At 43.9% G+C, this 23,697-nt stretch overlaps 1 protein-coding gene across 1 annotated transcript in view; it reads right to left on the bottom strand.

Moving 5' to 3' along the window:
* Positions 1–1,826: 1,826 nt before the first annotated feature.
* The window catches only part of Rad54l2 (RAD54 like 2), a 105,932-nt gene continuing 84,061 nt past the window's right edge, over positions 1,827–23,697 (bottom strand). The window contains exons 14-22 of the mRNA XM_034484505.2: positions 21,798–21,916; positions 18,455–18,554; positions 17,296–17,501; positions 16,747–16,919; positions 15,638–15,834; positions 13,554–13,753; positions 11,743–11,832; positions 9,762–9,854; positions 1,827–7,537 (exon numbers count right to left, since the gene is read on the bottom strand). Coding sequence (XP_034340396.1) covers positions 6,543–7,537; positions 9,762–9,854; positions 11,743–11,832; positions 13,554–13,753; positions 15,638–15,834; positions 16,747–16,919; positions 17,296–17,501; positions 18,455–18,554; positions 21,798–21,916 — 2,173 coding nt within the window. The 3' untranslated portion in view covers positions 1,827–6,542. The remainder of the gene's footprint in view (positions 7,538–9,761; positions 9,855–11,742; positions 11,833–13,553; positions 13,754–15,637; positions 15,835–16,746; positions 16,920–17,295; positions 17,502–18,454; positions 18,555–21,797; positions 21,917–23,697) is intronic.

Below are 23,697 nucleotides of genomic sequence, written 5' to 3' on the forward strand. Positions count from 1 at the left end.
CTTCTGAAGGTGGCCGAGCAACAACCAGTACCCCAAGGTATCCTGGCCGACAGGGAGGGAAGGGAATGGAGCCAGAGGCAGTGGCAGGCTCCAAGCACCGGGAAAGTCAGCCTGTTTGCCTGCCCCAGAAGCCCAGGAAGTCAGACCTGGAATGCATAGTGTTTGTGCATTTTAGGGAGGATCAGCGCAGCAGGGTCGGCCTATTAGTAATTGTACCACTCTTACTCTTGCCACCTTCTCTCACTGAGGCTTCATGAAAGGTCTGAGAACCCATCAGAGTATGGCTGCTTGCTCAGATCTTACAGCTGAGGAAGCTCTGGCTAAACAAAGCTCTGAAAAACTTCTGGAGAGTGCACATATAAGTGTCTCCACTCACCCACCCATCAGCTGTTCAGTGAGCATAGGAACGACCATTTCTAACCTCCGACATTTACTACTTCCTACTAAGACAGTTCCAGGGGATGGAAACACTAAGTGAACCAAATGAAAGCTTTGGCCTCCAGAAGTTCACTCCAGGGAACACCTCTCTTCGGGGCTTCTACTTCACTGCCCAGGCTGTGGCTGCTGGGAGTTTCTACTTGTTTAATATAACTTAGGTAACTCCCAAGCCAAGTGTAAGGTCCTTCAATACAGGTTCAATCTTGAGCTAGGATCTGATGACCTATAAACCTCCAAACTGTACTAAGGGCACCTCCTGAGACACCCAGATTTATGGTGGGAGTGAGGAAGGTAACTATGTTTGTAAACTTGGCTGTTCATAAATTTTGATGCCAGACAGGCTGGACCAAGGACTATCTTGGTACTTCTAACAAGGTGCTATTTGGAAAGATCATTACCCAAAGAGCATATAAGATGACTTTGGAAACAGCCAGCAGCCATGGAGTAACATGGTCTTGAACGTCATCTATAAGACAAATGTCCCAATGCTCTAGACAGTCTGATAAAAATAGGCAGCTGGTTATTCAAGTCTTCAAGGTCGAGAGAGCAGGAAGGTCATTAGAACTGGTTTACCTGTGAACATCAAACATGGTAATGACTGGCTGCTTCGGGCAGATGGTCTGTACACTGGATATGGTTCTTGAGACACAAGAAGGGCACATGGCCCAGGTTCAAAGACAGCCTGTGCCTTCAGAACACACATTAATTCTGTCTCTCAGAAATTGATTAGTTTGTGTCAGGAAATCACTGTCAGGAGACACTCTTTCCTCATCCTGTTGTTTTGGCTCCCTTCCCTTAGCCTGGTCGGGAGCTCCAGAATCCAGTATCAGAGTTGCAGGCAGGCCTGAGGAGTTTCACACTATACTGCAGGAGAGTTGGCCTATAACTGAGAATCAGCCCACCTGACTTCATCTCCCAGTGCTTCTAACAATGCCAGCTATCAAGTGAGCACTAGGTGGCAGCAGACTCCTTTGCAAGGCCCTTTGTACACTCCTAACAGGTCAGATCTGCTCGCCTTCCATTCCCAGACCTCTCTCAATAGCACATACCCCCTTAGTGTAAACCCAGACTTGCCCTTCCTCTTTCCCAGGAATCAGCAACTGAGGTGCTTCTGTGTAAATTGCCAGAGAATATGTCCCCAGGGCTGCTCCTCTTAAAATAATTAAACTTATGGGGTTAGACGGAATTGAAATGCAGTAGTAGCAGCAGAAGAGGGTACTCAACCCTCTTCTGGTGAGCAAAACCAGGAAAAGCCCAGTGATCCCTGACAACAGAACCCGCTCAAAGCCTTCCCATCTACCTCTCGTGCACTAATCCAAGTTTATGTTATGTTTCTTTCATTACCACCCAGCTAAGCCACTGTCCAGAAAATTTCTTGACCAAACATCTTGAGTTTAAATTTTATTTTACAAAAAGAGAAATAAAGAAAACTGATAGGCAGTTATACTGACTTACAATTGTTCTGTTTGTTTTTTTTAAAAAAGTGACATGAAACACAAGTAAAAATAAATACGTCATAGAAACAGCCAGTTGCCCAGTCCCTGGGGCAGAAGTGTCTGCCCTGCTGAGAGAGGAGGGAAGCCCATGATCACACCAGCAGCTGGATCACCCAGCCACAGATGGTCCTCTAAGCCAGGCACAGGTCCTGGGCCTCAGGGGCGTCCTGAGGAAAGAAGACAGAAAACTAAAGCCAGGTACCAGAGCCTTGGGGCAACCTCATCTCCCTCCCTTTCCCCCAACTCCTCTGGCAGCAGTGTGGCCTTAGTGGTTATCTGTTGCAACCCCTTTAACCCACCTGGACCCTCTCTCTGATCCCTCTGAAGAGGGTACAAGGAAAAACCTGTCTTGGGCAGGCTCGAGGGAATCTTCTGGTGAATCCCCAGCCTGCCCTGAGTTACACAACCAGGTAACAGTCATTTTACACCACAGTGTACATGAGCACACACATGCAAACACATACACACACTCACTCAAACACAGCTGGGCTGAGCTCTCTTCCAGGGAGGGTCCTGGGTCAGGTCACAGTATGAGGTCCCCTCTTGTCTGAATATCATCCTAGTAGTGGTAGCAGAGAGTGCCCAAACCTCCCTCAGCCCTCTACATTGTAGATTATGCAGCCTGCCTGGCTATCTCTCCCCAGCACACTAGATGACTATAGCAAACAGACTTGTGGCAGGGGAAAGGCGCAGGCTTGGGTCCCTGAAAAGCAAAGAGGGTGGACACTGCCTGCTTATCAGTTCATCATCATAGGACTCAGGTATTCACAAAAGGCCTAGAGACAAGCTAGTGGCACAGAACAGACTTTGAGGGATTACAACAATTCAAATACACAGGGGCAGAAGAGTCGGTGAAATGGAAGTCTGGAGGTGAGCAATAGGCAGTTCAGCACTTTTCATATTGGCCTTCAAGGTGCTGATTTCCTGGGAACTAGTGAGCAGAGGAGCCAGGAAGTCATCCTTTGGGGGAGGGTGATTTCTCTCAGCAGCAATACTGGGGAAAAGAACATCCTAGCTGAATGCACAGAAAACAATGGCTCAGGAGACCTGGGCATGTGGAAACCAAAGGGAAGTGGGAAGCAAAAGGTCTGTGTAGGAACAAGGAATGTAATGCCCCAGAAAACCTTCCCCCATGGATAAGAACTCAGTTCCAGAGCAGTGGATGTCACCTAAAGATACTGACTGCTTGCTATGGCAGTCCCACCTATATGGTTGGTCTTTTGTTTCAACTAATCAGCAAAACATAGCCCAGCTCTTTGCTACATGCTTCCAGAGTAGGGAACTTCATTTTTAGTTATAAGTCATAAATATATGATCCACACATTAATTCCTAGAAGAGTCAAGGGCCAAAGTCTTTAAGCCAGGAATACAGATACTTAAGTAGCATAACTCAAGGGGCGGACTTCAAAGATAAGCCATTAAGAAGAAACTGACCTAATATGGTTCACTTACTTTCTTGAATAGCTACTCCATCCCTATCAGAGGCCACATAGAGACCTAAGGGAATCAAATATTTTTAAGTGTCACCCTGTATCATTTAGTAGTGTTACGGATAATAGGAATTTAGAATACACCAGAGTGACTGGACATCTTGAGAGACCCTTAAAACATTCCAGGAAAGACCAATAGAAAATATGCAGGGCCTGACCTTTGCCTTTCCCCACTGTCTCACTGTATATATAGCCCAAAATAATCTTCCTGCTTCAGTTTCTTGAGGGCTAGGATTACAAGCATGAATTGGTATACTTACCTACCACCTCGTGTTTCCAATCTAAGCACAATAGATTTGTGACATTCTTGCTTGTCACATGCTCATGCTTGGTGTGCATGCACATTTCCCCAGGAGGCCACATGAAAAGTAGGATATTTAGGTTTGTTGGGGGAAGGAGGGTTTGCCAAAGCCCATGGAGCTAATAAGCAATTCAATCTCCTATGATCTCACCCCCACCCTTATACAACAGAAGCTGCATGTTATCACAAAAAACCTTCTTTAGTCAGGAGACCTGTCTAGAGTTATGGCTGCTGCAAAGATGAAGTGAGTTCCAAGCCTGGAATGACCAAGTGTATAGCAGTCATGTGCTAACTCTCAGAATTCCCATTTACTTCCTGGCAGCTTAAAAATCAGTTCCAGTTCCTTACTGAAATTATTTTTACTAATTCCCTATTTGTGAACACAGAAACACCCTTTTCCTGGCTAGCAGGGCATATACACAGACAGACAACTCTGGGAGCTCAGTGTTCCAAGGTCTGAGAGACATTTAACACATAGACACATAGACACACAGACACAGACAACTCTGGGAGCTCAGTGTTCCAAGGTCTGAGAGGCATCCATGTAACCCAAGTTCTGAATGTGTTCTACAAGTTATAAAGATCTGGACTAGCTCACTCCCACTGTTCCAGCCCCAGTCTGAGAGCCCACTCCAATTAAATGCCTTGACTATTGCTTCTTGGACTACATTTGACCGAGAAAGCACTGGTTGAAACTGCTATTTTTAAATTGTTAAAAATAATTTGCATAGCTAAATTGTAGATCTAAGGCTTCTATGAGTAGAAGAGTTAAGTGGCTGACAGGGTGCACATGAAGACAGAGAAAGCTCAAGTTCCACTTTCGATGTTACTGGACAGTACACATACCCCATCAACCATGGATCTCCTTGTCTCTGGGATAATCCCATAGTGTCTGCCTTTAAGCTCCCTCCCTTCCCCTAACAATGAGAAGGTGCTAGTCAAGAGTCGCAGGCAGTAGTTAAGATACTTCTTGGATTAGGAGGCAGATCTAGCAGTTGTCCAATCAGGATGAAGCAAAGGGAAGGTAGTAAAGCCAGACGGGAGTTCTCATCATTAAGAACTGGAAAAATTTCTGGGCCAGAGGGCTACGAGACACAGTACACACCAGTAATAGAAAACAGCCAGTGTTTATGTTTAAGCACTAGACACCCCTGCCGTGCTATCTGGAACAAGGGAAGGGAGACCAGAATGACTCATGTGTTCGTATTCTTTTAAAACAAAAGCCAGGCGTAAGACTCCTACAGAGGAAGGGCTTCCCTGGGATACTTCAGAGAAGATGGAGGGACCAGAACAGGCCCATACTGATCACTTGATATGTTAGGGAGGCCAAGACAAGTCCCAACTCAAAATCAATCATCTTTACCTCAACCTAGCAGCTACCCATCCACAGTGTCACCTTTTAGCAGAGAACTGGCCTGTAAAATCATCAGAGGACAATAGTTCCAAATGTGGAGGTTACTTACTTCCCAGTAGCAAAGTCCATGATCCCAAGTTTCAATTTCTATGGAATGAGTCTCACCACCCCCAACTAGCCAGTCTCAGGGCTCCCTGATTTTCCTGAGAGGCCATTTCCCCACAACATAGCTATTTAAGCGAATGTTTAGTTAATTCTAATTCTCTTTCCCTGGTCAATTAATTCACTGTCTACCTGGGATCCTTCTTTTTCTTTTCTTTTTTTTTTTTTTTAATATACCAGCAGCTAGGGGGCCTGGAATATTTTAGAACTTCCTTTACTATCTGCTATCTTCTTTATAACCTCCCACCACCACCCTTGCCCACAAATGAAAATAATAAATAATTGTCCATAAGAAATAAATTAACATGGAGCTCTCTAATGGAGAGGGAAAGAAGAGGAAAGGCCACCAGAACAGGCAGCCGAAGGGGCTCAGCTCTGTCCTGGGGAAGCACGTCTTTTCCAGCCACAACACAACCTCACCCTCACACTGCAGTGCACTTCGCGCCCACGTGGAAAGGGACATCTGCTCAGAGATGGCCACTGTGGAGAGAATAAGAGACTGGAAACACTCACTTTCTCATGATTTCCCCCAAGTTAAAAAACAAATGTGGGACTAGGGACTCAGGTTAGCCCGGCCTTCTCTTCACCAACCAGAAGGAAACTGGCTTTCATGGCTCTTCTCCTGGACTCACTTTGATGTTCAACTTAGTAGCCATAAACCACCACACTCTGATTTACACTTCAAAAAAGATAAAATCATTTCTTTTTAGTTTACCTCTTAGTTTTTCCCCTCCCTCCCCTCCCACTTTCACCCTTGTTCTGCTACATACATGTTCTCTCTTACGTGCATGAGTACACGTACATACACGTACACACATACACACACACACACTCACACACACACACAGCCTGGCTCACTTCCTTCCAACCTCCTAAAAGAGATATTCGTTCCCATGGAATCTTAGTCTGCTCCCCATGCCCACCCTCATCTCCCATCCTCAGGCAGATTTCTTGGGAGACATGTTCCCAAAGGCAGAATGAGATATGACTTCTACACTCCAGTGGGCATCTAAGCAGACAGCATAAGAAAGGCAGGAAGGAAGGGGCAGGCTTCCACACACCCCATCCCTGTTTTCGGTCCCTGATTTCCCACTATTACAGCTCTGTGGAGTTTCTGGGTTCCTTTCTTTTTCTTCTTCTAATGAACAGCAATAGAGCCTGCCATTGTGGCCAATCACTCTCCTTAGTCTTCTTTTCTCTCCTTCCAAGTACCCTATTTTCAGAAAGACCAGGTTCATTGCCTTCCAGTTTGGTGGGCAACCTTCCAGGGGCCCCAAGTGATGTGGGCAGGGGCTTCCTCGTTATTTCCCAGTGACCTCTATCACATCGTCATCTTTATCCTCATCTTCATTGGAGCTGAACCCCACCTCGGCAACCTCATGCGAGTCAAATGGAGGCACCTGGGACCGGAGGAGGCCACTAGCTGGGTAGCCTGCATGTGGAGACATATAGCCTGGGTAGACAGACATGCCCCGAGAAAGATTGCTGGGCAAAACGGGGGAAGGGAAAGGCGCAAACATCCTCGGCTCGGACAGGAGTGGCTGTGAGAATGGGAGTGAGTAGCTGGGTAGTATCCCTGGTACAGAGGGGTTGAGCATGAAGGAGGGGTTGCTGGCAGTGACTGAGGTAGCCGTGGAAGAGGAACTGACAGGGCCTGCTGGCACCAGAGGGTCAGTAGTCACTGGAAACACCAGGCGGGCATCTGCCAGCAAATTGGACAGCTGGTAGTAGGAGGGGTTACTGCCCATAAACAGGGAATTCTCCCCAGCCTGGGAGGTGAAGGGGGCGGTGAGGTTATGATTTAAGGAGACAGGCGGCATTGCAAACCCGCCAGAGACTGGATACCCGTGTTCATAGGGCTGCACGGGGGCTGGCAGATGGCCCTTCCTGGACCGTCGACGGACTGATTCCTGGGTGACAGATGGAGTGGCCAACTTTCGCTTATGGCCCCTTAAGTCCAGCACTGGGTGCCTGCCACCACTGGGTTGGCCAGTTACCAAGAGGGAACTATTGAGGCAATGACCCCCAAGGCATGGCTCAGTTCCAAGAGCTGTCCCAGGAATGGTGCTATTGTCCATAAGTTGGGCCGGGGGGCCAGGCAGGGCAGCACTGATGCTCGGGGAGTTCTGACGGGATTCCCGAGCAGCGGCCGCATCTGCATACTGCTGGAGCTCACTGATGATTTCTGGGCTGTCAGGAGAGACTGGCCTGGCCAGCCCCTCGGGGTCAGGGGCTTTGGGTGATGAGGCACTGTGTCTGCCATTGCTCGTGGACGCAAGAGAAGGCCCCTGGGAACCTGCAGATAAAATACAGGTAACTGAAACCAGAATGGGTAGGGAAAAAGAGGCATCCAGGGAATACCAATCCTGTTGAGTATAAATCTTGTACTGTGATATTCAAATCCATTCAACTTCCCCTCTCTCAAAGACAGAAATCTTTTCATTCCACAAACAATTGAGGGTTTATTCTGTCAACTTAACCAGGATCAAGACTAACCTAGGAACAAATCTCTGGTCATGCCTGTGAGGGAGCTTGTACACTAAGTTAACTGAGGTGGAAGGACCCATCCTAACCATGGGCAGCATCCTTCCATGGATAAGGCATGAGACAGAATAAAAAGGAGAAAGGGAGCTGAGCAAAGGCTTGATTTATTACTGTTTCCTGACTGTGAACATACGGTGACCAGCTGCCTCAAACTGCTGCTGTGACCTCCCAATGCACTTAAACATCCCCTTAGACTATCCGCTAAAATCAGCCTTTCTTCCCTTACATTCTTCTTCTCAGGTATTTTGACACGGCAGGAATAAAACTAACACATAAGCCTACCCATGAAGCAACATGAGACAATTCTACAAAGTGAATCTTAGGAAATAATGGATATGAAATAATGGGAAATTCTTATTTTTTTGAGGCCAGGTCTCATTAATGTATATAACTGGCTGGCCCGGAACTCACTATGCAACCCAGGCTGGCCTCAAACTCAGAAATCTGCTTGCTTCTGCCTCTGCTTCCTGAACACTAGACTAAAAGTATGCACCACCATGCCCAGATGGAAATTTTTTTGTAAAGCTAATTAGTCAGATTTTTATCAAGGGATAAAAATATACAAATGAAGTTAAAATTTAGCCTATGCAAGTTAAGAAAATACAAAATCTAGCTATTATAGACAATTTGGAAAACTAGGAAATCTGGATAAAACTTGGAAATTATGTAAGATTATGGAATTATTGTTAATTTTTCTTTTAGTATGATAATGAAGTAGTAGCTAGGAAATCAATGTTCTCACTCTTGAGAGATGGATATTTAAGTATTTATGGATAAAGTAGCATGGTATCTTCCACTTATAAATGATTCACATAAAAGAAAGGCAGGAAAAGACAGAAGATTAATGGGAAATTAAAAATCCTTTGGTCTAGGTGCAGGGAATACAGATACTCAACAGTTCTTTTCTTCCAGCCCACAGGTAAAGGCTAGAACATCAGCACTATGGACGGTCTAGCTCCTCTATCCCAGAGGTGAGGGAATATATAAAATCCACTTCTATTGAGGAGAACTTGGTAGGAATCCTTAACACTTTCCATTTGCCATGAATACACCCTTGACTAAAAATCCTACTGATTTTTTGTTTGCTTGCTTGTTTTTTTTGTTGTTGTTGTTTCTTAAGGCAGGCTTTCTTTGCATAGCCTAGGCTGGCAGTGAACTCACAGTGATCCACTTGCCTTTGCTTGCCAAGTGCTGGGATTAAAAGTGTGTACCAGGGCCAGACGGTGGTGGCACACGCCTTTAATCCCAGCACTTGGGAGGCAGAGGCAGGTGGATTTCTGAGTTCGAGGCCAGCCTGGTCTACAGAGTGAGTTCCAGGACAGCCAGGGCTACACAGAGAAACCCTGTCTCAAAAAAAAAAAAACCAAAAAAAAAAAAAAAAAAAAAAAAAAAAAAAGTGTGTACCAACACCACCCAGCTCAAAATTCCTACTTCTAGGAGTGTGGCCCTCCCCCACCATGCCCACACACCAATCCTAATAACCTAGATGTAAGTCAATAAATAGTAAACTTTCACTGAAATATGTCTAGAACAAAGGATAAGAAATGAGCAATCACTGGGGAGTGAAAAAGGAAAAGCATAGTAGAGTAGTGTTTATTTTTAGACGGCAAAGAAAAAAGCTCTATCTATTTACAATGCACACAATCTTATTTGTATGTGCACACACAACCCTATACCATGTATTTAGACTATCTTTACAACAACAAAAAAGAGGAAAACCTCCAGGGAGGACCAACAGCTGACTGGGAGAAGGAAGACCTCTAGGGAGGACCAACAGCTAACTAGGAGAAGGAAGACCTCCAGGGAGGACCAACAGCTGACTGGGAGAAGGACAGAAAACTTACTTTTCAACACTTTATCCCGTTTTCAACTTCTAAATTATAAATCTTATATGTTATTTATGCAAAAAGTACATTAATTATAGATAAGCCACACAAATGCTGTGTAGGTCAATAGAAAGTTATAGGCTACCACACCTGAGGCAGCCATTTGACCATCTTCAGGGGCCTTTGGTTTGCCAGTCGCCCGGACAGCAAAGATGCGTCCATCACTGGTGCGGATGTATGTCCCTAGGAGATAATGAGAAAGACCATCAGGAACCTGCATAGAATACAGCTAGCTATCCCTGAGAAACTCCAGGTACTCCAGGACTGGTAAAACCTATAAAATGACCCCACCCCACAAACCTTCTACAATAAGGAGAGGATAACTGACGTCTGGATCCATAGTGATTCATCTATTCATAAACATTAATTGCTAACTTATCACATACCACATAACACAGGCAGTTTTAGTACTGGAATATTTAAAACAGAAAAGGGCCTGTCTTGTGGAGCTTAACCTCTAAAAAAGAATGCAGGTACTCCAGAAAGTCCCAAAGCAGTGAAGGAAGGAAGGAAGGAGGACCTGTGAAGAACAAGCTCTGTGCTCTCGGGCACGCTGGGGCTGGATCCTTTTTCTGCTCTGGAAAATGGCCCCTGACTGCTTCAGTACCCTCTATTGCTCAGCTGGGAGAATTCAAGGCCTGTACTCTATCCACCAGTTCTTTTCCAGGAGATCTGATGCCCTCTTCTAGCACCAGGCACATATATAATATATAGACAGACATATGTGCAGACAAAATACCCATATGTGTAAAATACATTTTTAAAAATTAAAAAAAAAATCTTTTTATTCAATTTATTTATTGTGTGTGTGAGAACAACTTGTAGAAGTCATTTTGTTGCTCGTGTCGTGTGGGACCCAGGAATGAGTCTCTGGTGGGTCATCTTACTGGCTCAGTCAGCCCACTGGCCTCACCCATGTTATCACTGCACTTCAAATAAAGCTTTCTTGAAAAAGAAAATGTGAATTTCATATAATTTCCATGTCATAAAGTATTATTCTGGATTTCCCCCCTTGATTTTCTTCTTTTTTTTTTTCCCCACTAATTAAAAACATAAAATACATTCTAGCTTTCAGGTAAGGTACTAGAAGCAGGCTAGATGTGACATACATGTCACAGTTGGCTGATCCCTGCTCTGGGGAGAGCACAATTAAAGGCTGGGTTCCACACTAAGGAGGCTCAGGTAAGGCTGGGTAGAGTCATCTGTAACTCCGTGTGTTCTAAGCCTAAAGTTACTTGACTCAATATAGGCTAGGGCACAATCTTCCTGAATGTAAAGCCTCGAGCAGCCTCATTCAGCAATGGAACTTAGTTACAGACTACTATAAGGTTGGGTGTGGTGATGCAAAAACAAAAACAAAAAAACAACCCCCTGCCCCCAAACCTACTATGGAAACAAGTGCAGTTGTTTGCATCCTGACTCTATTTAACACACGGTTCTTATTTCAATGATCTTATGGTTCTCTGTAAGGATACCAGAAAGATACTGGGCTATTTATTTATTTACTGAGTTTTTGTTTTGTTTTGTTGAGATAGGGTCTCACTATGTAGCTCTAGCTGTCCTGGAACTTAGTACATAGACCAGGCTGGCCTTGAACTCACAGAGATCCACCTGCCTCTGCCAGTCAAGTGCTAGGAGTATAGGCACACGCACCATTATACCTGCTATCATATTGGGCTTTAAAAAATTACCACACTAAAAACTCTGTTGTGCAACCCATCTGCACTAATTCATGTACAGTAGACATTTCCTAGCTGGGGGCGACCACCCTGGCCCAAGGAAATTGTGTGTAAATGACACAATGGCTTACAACCCACTCCACAACTATTCTCAGTTTTGGCCTCTTTACCCATGCATAGTCACCCCAAGGTTTCCCATAAAAGCAAAACAAACAGAAACACGAGACCATCAATTTCCTCTAAGTTCAATGTCATCTCAGAAATGTCCTCGTGTCTCTTCCAACTGCAAATCTCTTATAACTAATTCCTACCTATACCCTCTCTAACTTAAACCCTAAGTACATTCTGACTCCTAGCTTAGCACTCTCACATGCCCTTCACTCGGTTCTCACCTTTTGTGCCCCGGATGATGTGGATGCTCTCACCAGCATTGATTCTTGCCTGAACATCTGTGGAGCTGTTGAGTCCAGGAATAACAATATCTAGTGAAAAACAGACCGTGCATTTAGATGACACGGGGCTTGACTGAAGAAAAGAAGGAAACTTAAAGTCTCACACCCACTCCAGGTCCTGTCTTTCCCACAGCCTTTCTTCAGAGTTAGAATCAAAGACAGTGAAACAAACAAGCAGAAACCTTCATAACTGTCTCAGCAAAGAACACCGAGAACATCAAAGCTGCTTACGAATCAGGCCACGCTGCTCATGGATTTCCTTTGCTTTAATTAAAAATTTTATAAGATTTCTAGTTAAAAAAAAAATCAGTCCCAATGGTTATTTCTATTTTTTTTTCCATTCTGAACTATTTACATAAATTGTTCTGCATCATTTTAGGCAACAAAGGTGGTATGATCTTCCTTGCTGGCACTAACCTACAACTCCTAAAAGTGCAGAAGGTCTTTTAAGATTCAGTTGAGAGATAAGATTTTCAGGTGTTTTGTTTAGTGTATTTCAAAATTGTTAATAAATGTCTTACTGCTTTCATTCTCAGAAAAATCATTTAAGATGTTTTCATCAAAATGTATATAGCACAGATACTTCTAAACAGGAAAATGAAAGGTAAAGTCCAGAAATGTTTTCCTCCCCAGTCAATGAGACTTGGAACTAACTTCAGGGCTTGGCTGAAATGCCCACCTTCCCCTGTTGCCCCTGGCCTAACATGCCCAATCTATAACAACTGGCACAGAAAAAAAGCAAGTGACACTTCAGGTCTTCTAACTCTGCAGGCTGGCCCTTTTGTGCCCAGCTGACATTTTATACACTGAAAACATTTAGGCAGAGCTCAGCATATTCACATCTCTGAAAACTTTAAAAGTCCAAACCCATATTCCAGGAATATTTACAGAATCCCTGTGGTATTCATAGAATTCCATTCACATTCATTCTAAAACAAAAACAACAAAAACCCAAGCCATATAATAAGTTTTTCATCAGACAGTGGTGGCTCATGGCTTTAATTCTAGCACTCAGGAGGCAGGCAGATCTCTGAATTCAAGGCCAGCCTGGTCTACAGAGCAAGTTCCAGGACAGCAAGGACTATACACAGAAACCCTGGCTGAGAGAGAGAGACAGAGAGAGACAGACAGAGAGAGAGAGAGAGAGACAGAGAGAGAGAGAGAGAGAGAGAGAGAGAGAGAGAGAGAGAGAGACAGACAGACAGACAGTTTTCACCAGAATGATTTCACTAGAATGTAAATTCTACAAGATCAGGGAATCTTCATTTTTATCGATAGTGCCAACATAGGAAGGTGTCCACAAAAGGTGTTTAATGAACACTTATTGAATCAACAAAATCAAGTTACAAAAGACAACACTGGGCCAGTGAGGTGTCTTAGTGAATAAAGGTGCTTTATTGTCAAACCTGACACCCTGAGCTTGATCCCCAGGGACCATATGAGCACTGGCACACACATGAATACAAAATAAATGGTTAAGAGCACCTGATTTGGTTCTGAGCACCCACACGGCAGCTCAAAACCATTTGTAACTACAGTTCTAGGGGATCCAACATATATTGTTTTGAGGCACCAGGTACACTTACATGCATGCAAGAAGAATACCCATAAACATAAATAAACCTTAAAAAAGAGAGAGAGGAAAATAGGTAGGTAGGTAGGTAGGTAGGTAGGTAGGTAGGTAGGTAGGTAGGTAGGTGGGTGGGTAGGTAGAAACAACATCCCCATAAGAGAAAGCAGGAATTCCAAACCTGTCGTGGTGACCACTTTCTGCACAAGGACTCCTGCTCGCTGCAAGTAGTTGATGGGGAAGTTCATGGATGGATTTGTGCTGGAGGCAGAGCTTACACTACCACTGAGTGGGACATGCCGGGGCATCATTGGGATGGGGGTAGACTGGACAGGACGAACGCTGGCCACAGGCTTTTCATCACCCTTCAGTGTTGGCTGCCTGCAAGAAAAAGACAAGTACATTTACAGTTGGGCAGAACAGCCACTAAATTACTAGAGACTGTCATGCCCTGGCCTTAGCTATCACTGAGAAGTATTGGAAGACATGCAGAGGATAGTCAATTCTAAAGGAGACTAGAGGCATGACTGAATAGCAGAAAAGCAGTCAGATGTTAGTGGAGAAATGCCTTTCAGAGACGGAAGATACCATCTGCTTCTCTGGAACCTGGACCATCTACATCAGAAACCAGATCTAAAAGGAAGATAAGATGATACAAAAATGTAAAAGGAAGGGCAAGTTCTTGATACCATTTAAGTTGAAATCTGAAGGGAAAAATTTACCCTGACTCACCTATGTGATGCCACATGTGCCGGTGAGCATCAGAGACACCTAGCCCAACTACTCACTCTTGAATTCTCTCACACACATACCTTAAACCTGAGTAAGTTATACATTTGTCCTTATCTTTTCCAGATTAGTTTTCATGATGTTCCTTCTGGCTCCTGTTTGGGATGGTTTCCATACTGTCCCTCTAGTTATGATCACCATACAAAAACAACCACAGAAAAAGCCTTTGCACAAAGCCAGATGTCTCAATGACACAGACATAGCCAGAGAGAGAACTGGCTGTGTATCTCTTACTAATAAAATGTCACCTATGGTCAATGGTGCGCCCTTCCTGGTTCACCTTCTTTCAACTAGATGATGGTCTGCAATAAGAGTTCTCCCTGATTCAAGACCAAGATATGGCCACCCATCTATCTATACATCCATTCACACATATATCCACCCATCCACTCACCCACTCATCCATCCATTCATCCACTACACTATCCTTCTCTTCCCTCCACCAGGATATCTGTCTGTCTGTCCCACCCCCCAACCCCGTGTGTGTGTGTGTGTGTGTGTGTGTGTGTGTGTATGTGTGTGTATGTGTGTGTATGTGTACACGCACGCATGCACGCACGCACGCATGCACGCACGCACGCACGCATGCGCGTGCCTTCCTCCCCTCATCACCACTTACATATTACTGGCTGGCCTCAAGCTCACCAAGGATAACCTTAAATTCTCCTCCTGCCTCTACATCTTGAGTGCTGGGATTACAGGTGTGTGTGCAACACATTTGCTCTTCTGATTGCAGATTTCTGAAGAAACTTCCTTTTCCTGAGCTTTTAAAATTTTATTATATGTTTTGGTATTTCTACTACAAGACATTTTGACTATCTGGTACTCTTTCTCAAGAGTGTTCCTACACTTGATTTGGAATGGCTTCATTGATTCTTTGTACTTAAATGTACTCTGCCAGACTATGGGTGAATGCTTTACACATAGTAAATGTTTAATAATGAAAGAAAAAGTTACGATTATTGTGCATGTGTGTTCTTGATGTGTTTATGTGGGTACATACTTGCCAAGGCTTGTGTGTGGAAGTTTGAGCTTTAGGTAGAGTTAGTTTTCTCCTTCTGCTTACATGTAGGTTCCAGGAAATGAACCCGAGTCCTCAGGCTTGCATACAGAGTACTCTATCTGCTGAACATCTCAACAACCCTACCTGTCAGTAAACTTTCTAAGGAAGATACCCTCTTTGTGTGTACACATTCCCATGTGACTCCTAGCTGGCCCATAAAAAGCCATCTTATACCACTCTCCCAGAAGGCTTTTCTGAGAGGCAAAATCAGCAGCTTATTTATCCAACCAACAATGTCAGACCCAGAGCTGCTCAGAGCACTAGGGCGGCTCAACTGCTCTGACACCTGACCATAGAGCAGGACCTTCTTCCTATAGCAGCCAAGGAATAGGCTGTAGATTCTCCCTTTGAAACAGGAACTGAATGATAGGAGTTTGGTGCAAAGCAGCCAGACTCTTCCTTCAGCAACTCACCAGTTCCTCTGACTGAAGGCAGGGATGTTGGTCAGGGTCTGGTCGCTGGCAGGATAATACTGCGCATACGATGGCCGGGTGTAGGGCACTGATGTGCGTTTGTCCTCCTCGTAGCTCTTCTTTGCTGCTTTCTTTTCAGCTTTGGTCAGCTTGTGATCTTTTCGGTTGAGGAGCAATGATTCGTGCTCAAAAGGCTCCTGGAGACACAGGGGATTTGAGTTTAATTACCAGTCTTTGTGCAAATATAACTGATATATAATGAGCCTAATTTTGAAACCAAGAAGAGGTTGATGGTCTCCAACACTGTCAAAAAGCCTACTTATAGGTAAACAAGCATGTTCTGTCAATAGTGCAGTTTATGGGCTGGTGAGATAAATTCAATTCCCAGAATGCACATACAGGAAGGAGAGGATTAACTTTACAAAGTTGTTCTCTGACTTCCTCATCCATGAATTCACACATATATAAAACACATACATACACCCTTCAAACATTGAGAAGAGCCTGGAGAGATAGCTCTGGTTAAGAGCACAGATTACTCTTGCAGAGGACCTAACTTAAGTTTCTAACATCCATGTTGGCCAGCGCACAACTATCTGAAACTCCAGCACCAGGGAGATCTGACACCTCTGGGCTCCACAGGTACCTGGCACTCATATGTGTAGGCACATGCACACGCATGCAGGTGCACATGCACACAAACACTGCACCACACATACACATAACTAAAAGTAAAAATAAATCTTACAAAAAAATAGAGTTCACAACTCTAACCTAGTATCAGTTTCAAATACACAACACACATACACACACACACACACACACAGAGAGAGAGAGAGAGAGAGAGAGAGAGAGAGAGAGAGAGAGAGAGAGAGAGAGAGAGCGAGCGCACATTGCTCCTCCTTCTGTTAGGAAGATTCACAGTGGTCAGATTATTGTACATGGCTAAGTTCAACACTCCAATGACCGAAGGTGCTGGGATCAGCAAATGATACTTCTGCCTCAGTTGTATGTATTAAATACCACTTCAGAAGGAAGCAGATTTACCAAACAAGCCTTCACTGGTTGGGTCTGTCATACCAAGGACTTCACCTACACGAGAAGCTTACCTTGGTGATGAGGTGAGGATACTTCAGGCAGGCAAGTTGCAAGACTGACTCCTTGATCCCCTTTATATCCAAAGATGTTTGGGGAGCTGGCTCCTTCTCAACAAAGTGCAGCAGGTTTTCCACTTCCTTCCGGGTGAAGTTCAGCATTGGATTTAGATCATCCACTACCCGATCTAGAAGGCAAGAGATAAGAACAAAGTCAGCACTCATCAAAAAGCCTAAAAATACAACTACAAAGGTCAGCAGAGAAAGTGGCTTAACTGACAGTAAGGAAGCCTTCCACATACAAAGGTCAAAGGACAGGCAGAAGATCCTGGAAAGTGGGAACATCATGGCAAGCCACTAGCTCCTATTAAGCCTACATTTCATAGTTTGAGGTCCATCTCCTTAATGAGTTGAACTAGAATGATATGGGAGGAACTTCTGGTATTCTGTGACTCAAAGGCAATCTGTGTTCCCATGCCCTGCTCCTCCCCTCATACCCTTGATCCCTTATAAGACAGAGGCTAGTACAGAAGTATATCTGGACTAACTTGGAAAACAGCCCACCTGACATGCCCTGCTTGGAAATCTGCCGGTCATAGATCTTCTTTTCAAGAGTGTAATCAGCCACAAGTCGATAGATGTGACAGGGCTTTTTCTGGCCATAACGGTATACCCGACATACTGCCTGGGCATCATGGCAAGGGTTCCAGGAAGCATCGAATACCACCACTCGATTGGCACCAATCAGATTCACACCCAAACATCCAGCCCTTGAAAACATAAGCCAACAACATGTATCCCTTAGTCTTAAAGATGGTTTTCTCAGAAGCTTTGCCCTCTGTGACTCCTACCCCAGTACCACTCTCCTAGTCTTAAGCACAATCAAGAATTTTGATGGCCTGATAAATACTGTTTGCTCCTCAAGCATTGAGAAGTGTATATACCCTGATGTCCAATTCAACAGTCTCTATAGTTCTTCATCTATGTAAAAGGTAAAACCCTACAAAAGGTAAAGAAGCCCCAGAGTGCTATGCCTTAATGAGTGGAAATGTCTGTAATAAACTGTCTGTAGTATTTGTACTTTAATACCTAAGAGGGATAAAAGACTCATACATACTAGGAGTGGTAGCACAAGCCTATGGTCCCAATATATGGTGGTAGGGGCAGGAAGATGAAGGGGAGCTAACCACAGCCTGGGCTACATCAGAACATATTTGAAACAAACAAAGAAGAAAATAACCCCCATACTGTTGAACACTCTCTTGGCAGAAAGCTACTGAGCCTTCAAGGTATTTGCCAGAAAACATCAACCTTTTATAGTTACATCACACTTTAAATTTTTTTGTCTTGGTTTGTTGTTTTGTTTGTTTTGAGGCAGGACTCACTGATAGAACTCAGGCAGGCCTTAAACTCAAAATCTGCCTGCCTCCTGATGGCTAAAACTGGGCACTTTCTTTTTAAAGCATTCTTATTTACATCAATCACATTATCTAATGTGATCACTCCTTGCCATAGAGCACTCCTGAGAGAATATCTAATTATGACAATTATTAATGAAGGTCTCAAAGAACTTTATAACACTGTGGTGACTAACTTCATAACAACTTCTCCTGGGGTTCCCTTTCTGACCTCAAAAAACAAATTACAAAGCTAAACAGATCTCATCTCAGATGTCGATAAGCCTTTGTGGTACCTGCCCAGATGGCAAATTTCATGAACTCACCTTGTAGAGAGAAGGAAGAGCCAGGTGGTGAGGTTGCTGGGATCATTGAACTGATTAATGAGCCGCTCCCTCTCAAAGGCAGGGGTGCTACCGTCTAGCCCTAGGAAGAAAGAAAACAAACAAACAAAAGTGAATAGACTAGGGCAGAGAAACTCAGCAAAGTCACTGGGCAAATGTTCTGGGTTTCAAAAAAAAAAAAAAAAGTTTTTTTAAAAAAACCTTTTAATTGTATATATGTTTGTGTGTGGGTATATGCATGTGAGTATAAGTACCTGCAGGGGCTACAGATACCAGATTCCCTCAGAGCTGGAGCTATAGGTGTTTGTGACCTGCTTAACACGGACAGTAGGATTTCTGATTAAGCCATCTTTCCAACCCTATAAGTGTGTTTTTAAAATATCATGGGCGTATGGTCTATGTCCTAGACACCAGCACTGTGAAACTACTCAGTAATTCTCACATGTAACACAGTACTATAAAATACAGCCCGGCAGTGGTGGGGCACACCTTTAATGCCAGCACTCAAGAGGCAGAGGCAGGCAGATCTCAGAGTTCAAGGCCAGCCTGGTCTACAGAGGAACCCCATCCTCAAAAACAACAATAACAACAACCCTATAACATATGTTTTACCCTCTAGTGAGTTATGGCTAAGGCTTGTAGACTTAAGTACATTCAACTCACTTGCAGGACTTAGAAAATACTGACTCAGGACGACACTAAGCTTTATCTGGGACTCCTAGTGAGTGCAAAAACACAAAGGATTTTGTATTTTATATGGACAGCATTCTTCTACCAGTCCTCTTCCTTGAGAGGATTTTGTTTTCCTTTTAAACAGTGTCACTATACAGTAGAGGCTAGTTTTCACCTCACAAGAATCTTACCTCAGCCTCTAAATGCTTTATAGGTATGTGCCACCAGGCCCAGCAAGACACTCACTTTTTTTTTAAAGCTCTTGATGATAAGAACTTGCTATAAGGCAACATAAAACAACAAAAACTCAAACAAATAAACAAACAACCAGAGGGCTCAGGTGAGGCAGAATGATCCCTAACAAAAGTTCAAGGCCAACCTAGTCTACACAGTGAGTTCCAGGCCAACCATGGTTACACAGTGAGATCCTGTCTCAAAACAAAACAAAACAAACAAACAAACAAACAAAAGACTTGAAGCAGTGTCATTCTTTAAGAATAAAAAGACAAAACTTCACAAGTGGAACAAACAACCACTTTCTGAAGCAGCTTAAGAGGAGAGGGACACCACCTGTCAGGTTGAGTAAAGGACAAATCAATTAGATGCTGGGTGGGGAGCTGACTTAGTACTGCTACAGGAAGCCCAGGTTAGCTACCTGATGTTAGTGTTCTCAGTGAGGACCCCAGCCTACTTCCCGACTGAGTTTACAACACTCAAACACAGCTCACTGCTGTCCCATTGGACAATCCTAGAGAAAATATAAGCTCTGAACCTTTATTTCTATAATTCTTTAGGCCAGTGATTCTCAAAGGGTAATTATTCCACCCTCATACCTCCAGGGAACAATCTGGCAATGACTAGAACATTTTTAGTTCTCAAAATTGAAGATGCTACTGACATCAAGTTGGGAAAAAAAAAAAAAAACCCCACAAATATTACTGAATATCCTACAATAGACATGTCAGACACCTATTGCCAAAGTTTGGCCCAAATGTTATTATGGTATTTCTGAAATTTTATTTTTTATTAGCACTTACTTAAGGAAACCTTTTAGATACCTTTTCTTAAGCAACATTGTAGGACCTTGAATGAAAGGCAGCCTGGTTTCTGGTTGAACACAGGCTAGAAACCACCAGAGACCCCAGGTGATCCTGACGGGGCCCCAGGTGGAACCCAAGTGATCCTAAGGGATGGCAGGCATTTTGCCATGCCCCCAGACTCCAGGCTCCTGACAGGAGGCTGTAGCCCTCCATAGATTCGTGTCTTTCAGTCATGTAGCCTCAAGACAGATCTCTGTATTAATGAGGTACCTAAAAGCCAGAGGGGTGTAGCCGATTAAGTATTCCTTTATAGACCCTCCTCCCTGCAAAAGGTATTTAACCTCAGGCCCGCCCTGAGAAACTGGGGTACCGTTTATCATGTACTTTTCATCATGACAATAAACATCTTTTTTTTGGGGGGGGGGGTTCGAGACAGGGTTTCTCTGTATAGCCCTGGCTGTCCTGGAACTCACTCTATAGACCAGGCTGGCCTGGAACTCAGAAATCCACCTGCCTCTGCCTCCCAAGTGCTGGGATTAAAGGCGTGCGCCACCACCTCCTGGCGACAGTAAACATCTTAAATGTTTTAAATCTTAAAAGTCTTATGGACTGCTTCTTTTCATCAGGATCCGCTGTGAGGGGCAATGGAGGCCTTCCCCTACAGAACCTCTGTATGTCTTCCCAGCCACAGCGACCACCAATCCAAGCAAGCTGACCACCACAACAAACCAAAGACTCCTCCCAGCAGGGCACAGCAGGAGCTTCTCCCCCCCCCCCCCTTCTCTTGAAGCTTCGGCTGCCAGCCAATCCAGGCTGCGGCTCCCACTTTGTTCTTGGCTCTTCTGGCAGTTTCCAGTTGGGTCTGGGTGCCCAAGAGCCTGAGAACCAGTCAGTCCCTGGCCACCTTTTGGCCTGGGGATCACCCAGCCACCTCCACCCCTCCTACCACTATCTCAGACTGTGCTTCCCCCATCCCCAGAGCGGGTCCTTGGCTTCCCAAAGTCTGATGCCCGCCCAGCACTGGCATAGATAGAGTGAGTACAGTCAAACTCCCTAATCTCGCATCCCTGAGCAGGGCCCTACCCCTGCGGCAGGGCAGACACAGGACCCCACACTTTACCCAACACATCATGTCTTTCATGAATATAAATATTATAGATATTATACATGGTTATGTATAACTATAAATTATACATCTGAAAAAAGGATTTCCCCTCCCCCATCACACTCACAAACTTTCATCCTTGGGGGTATTTAGCTACCCCATAGAGAAAGTGTGACCTAGGTTTATGCTCACTCTGCTCCTAATGGTCATTAAACCACAGTGGTTCTAAACTTCCAAGTTCTTCTCATCTCTCCCAGAAGGCTCCTCCAGCCACTGCTACACAGTGGCTCTGGCCTCCTAGAATCCAGCTTTGATCCCACATGCTTTGGTCACACATGCTTTGAGCCCAGTACTTGAGCTCTCTCTCTAGCCCTAGTAGTGGTTCTTTCTTAAAAGCTGCTTCTCAGTATCTCCCTATTTGAAAAAGAGTGGAGTTGGAGAAGAGAAAGAAAGGAAGCCCTTAATAGATCTGGCCAAGACTCCAGAAATAAAGCAGCAACAAACTCACGGAAGTAGCTGACATTTCGAACCCACTTCTGTGTTCCTTGTCCCTCAGCGCCGGGCAGAGAAGGCATGTCTCGCTTCCCTAGGAACTCCTCGATGAGAGCCAAGGTAGAGAGGCTCTGGCTGAAAGGGAGAAGGTGATTCAGATGGCTCCCAAACCCTAAGGAACCTTGTTCTCATACTCCTGTGCAGCCTTCTAAGTGGAGTTCTCACAACCTACTCCCCTGAGATGGAACTCCATTAACCAACTAAGATATTCTCTCTAACTCCTGTATTTATGAGCACCAACCATAAAAACAAAACAGAAAACAGCTAAATAAACAAACAAACAAATGAAACAAACAAAATAACTATTTCTCAGATCCCTTAATCTCTCAATTGAAAATTGTGGGTTTAACTCAGTGCTCAGCAGTGTTCAGCAGTGCAGTCCACATGGAGATACAAATGAGTCTAACTGCGGGCCACAGGCAATCTCAAGTATCTTCCTATGGAGACAGATCCACTTGACTGTTTTCAAAACATTTAGAGAGCTGAGTAATTGAAAAGTATTATGAAAATCAGGGAGACAAGCTTGAATCACTACCGACTGTCACATGTGGAAGCCCTCACCTGACGCTCCCAAATCAGGGTACTTGAGGTATACTGTGGCTAAAAGCAATCTACCTTAGGCCTGTTTCCTTGCATACAGTCAGGTCTTGATGAGACTCAAAGCCCCAGCCAGACTGACCCTGGCAAAAAATCACATCACTACCTTGGCCTTATATGTAAAACCTTATTTTAAAAAGGGCAGAGTGGAAAAAGAAGGATCAACAAACATGCTCTATAAAGGGCAAAACAGAAAACATTCTAGGTTTTATAGACCACATATAGGTCCTTTTGTTTGTTTGTTTTTTTTTTTTTTTTTTTTTTTTGTTTTGTTTTGTTTTGTTGTTTTGTTTTGTTTTTGAGACAGGGTCTCTACATAGTCCTGGTTGTGCTAGAACTCACTATGTAGACCAAGCTGCCTATGTCTCCCAAGTGTTGGGATTAAAAGCCACCACACCTGGCTGACTACAAATACTCTTTAATCTTTGCATTTCTTTTTACAAGACTAAAAGTCAAAAAAAAAAAAAAAAAAAACCACCACCACCAACAACAAAAAAAACAGTGTGCCTAGTTGGGCTTGGTAATCTCACCTTTGTGAAGGTGAAGAAGCAAGAGGAAGGCTGAAGCCAGAGGAGTACAAATTCAAATTCAGCATAATTTTGCATGTCCAAAATTAATATACCCCCAAATATATCCTTCCTAGTCAAAGAGCTTGTATTTCACTGCTAGCTTTGATGACCACAACACATGAACAGGAAGTGCCATTGCGTTTAGTGTATAATCAAAAGGGTTGATGTTGATGTGAATTCAACATCAGCCCAGACAACTTAATGAGACTCTGTTTTAAAAAGTAACACCAGGGGTGGTGGCATATACCTATAATCCCATCATTTGGCAAATGCAGGTAGAAGAGTCAGGCATTCAAAGCAGCCTGGCTATTGAAACCCTGTCTCAAAAATCTAAAGAGGGCTGACAAGACATCTAGCACATAAAGGCATTTTCTGCCAAACCTAGAGTGTTTGCCTAGTATGAACAAGGTTCCAGGCCTAACTCCTAGCACCACAAATTTTAAGTAAAATAAAAAAATAAAAAATAAAAAAAATAAAAAAAAAACCATAAATAAACAAAGTAAATACATAGATAACTGCTAAATTAAAAAATAAAAGCTACCCAGGTTTGGTCTGGGCCACAGTCTGAAGAACTAACTAGAATATCGAGAATATGATCTCTAATGTCAACATATAGTTTTAAATCTTTTCTGTGGGCAAGAGAAAGAACCTGGTTAGGTGCTGGGTTAAGAAAACCCTAACTACAAGTGC

Source organism: Arvicanthis niloticus, chromosome 21, assembly GCF_011762505.2.
Source record: "Arvicanthis niloticus isolate mArvNil1 chromosome 21, mArvNil1.pat.X, whole genome shotgun sequence".
NCBI classification, from domain to species: Eukaryota; Metazoa; Chordata; class Mammalia; order Rodentia; family Muridae; genus Arvicanthis; species Arvicanthis niloticus.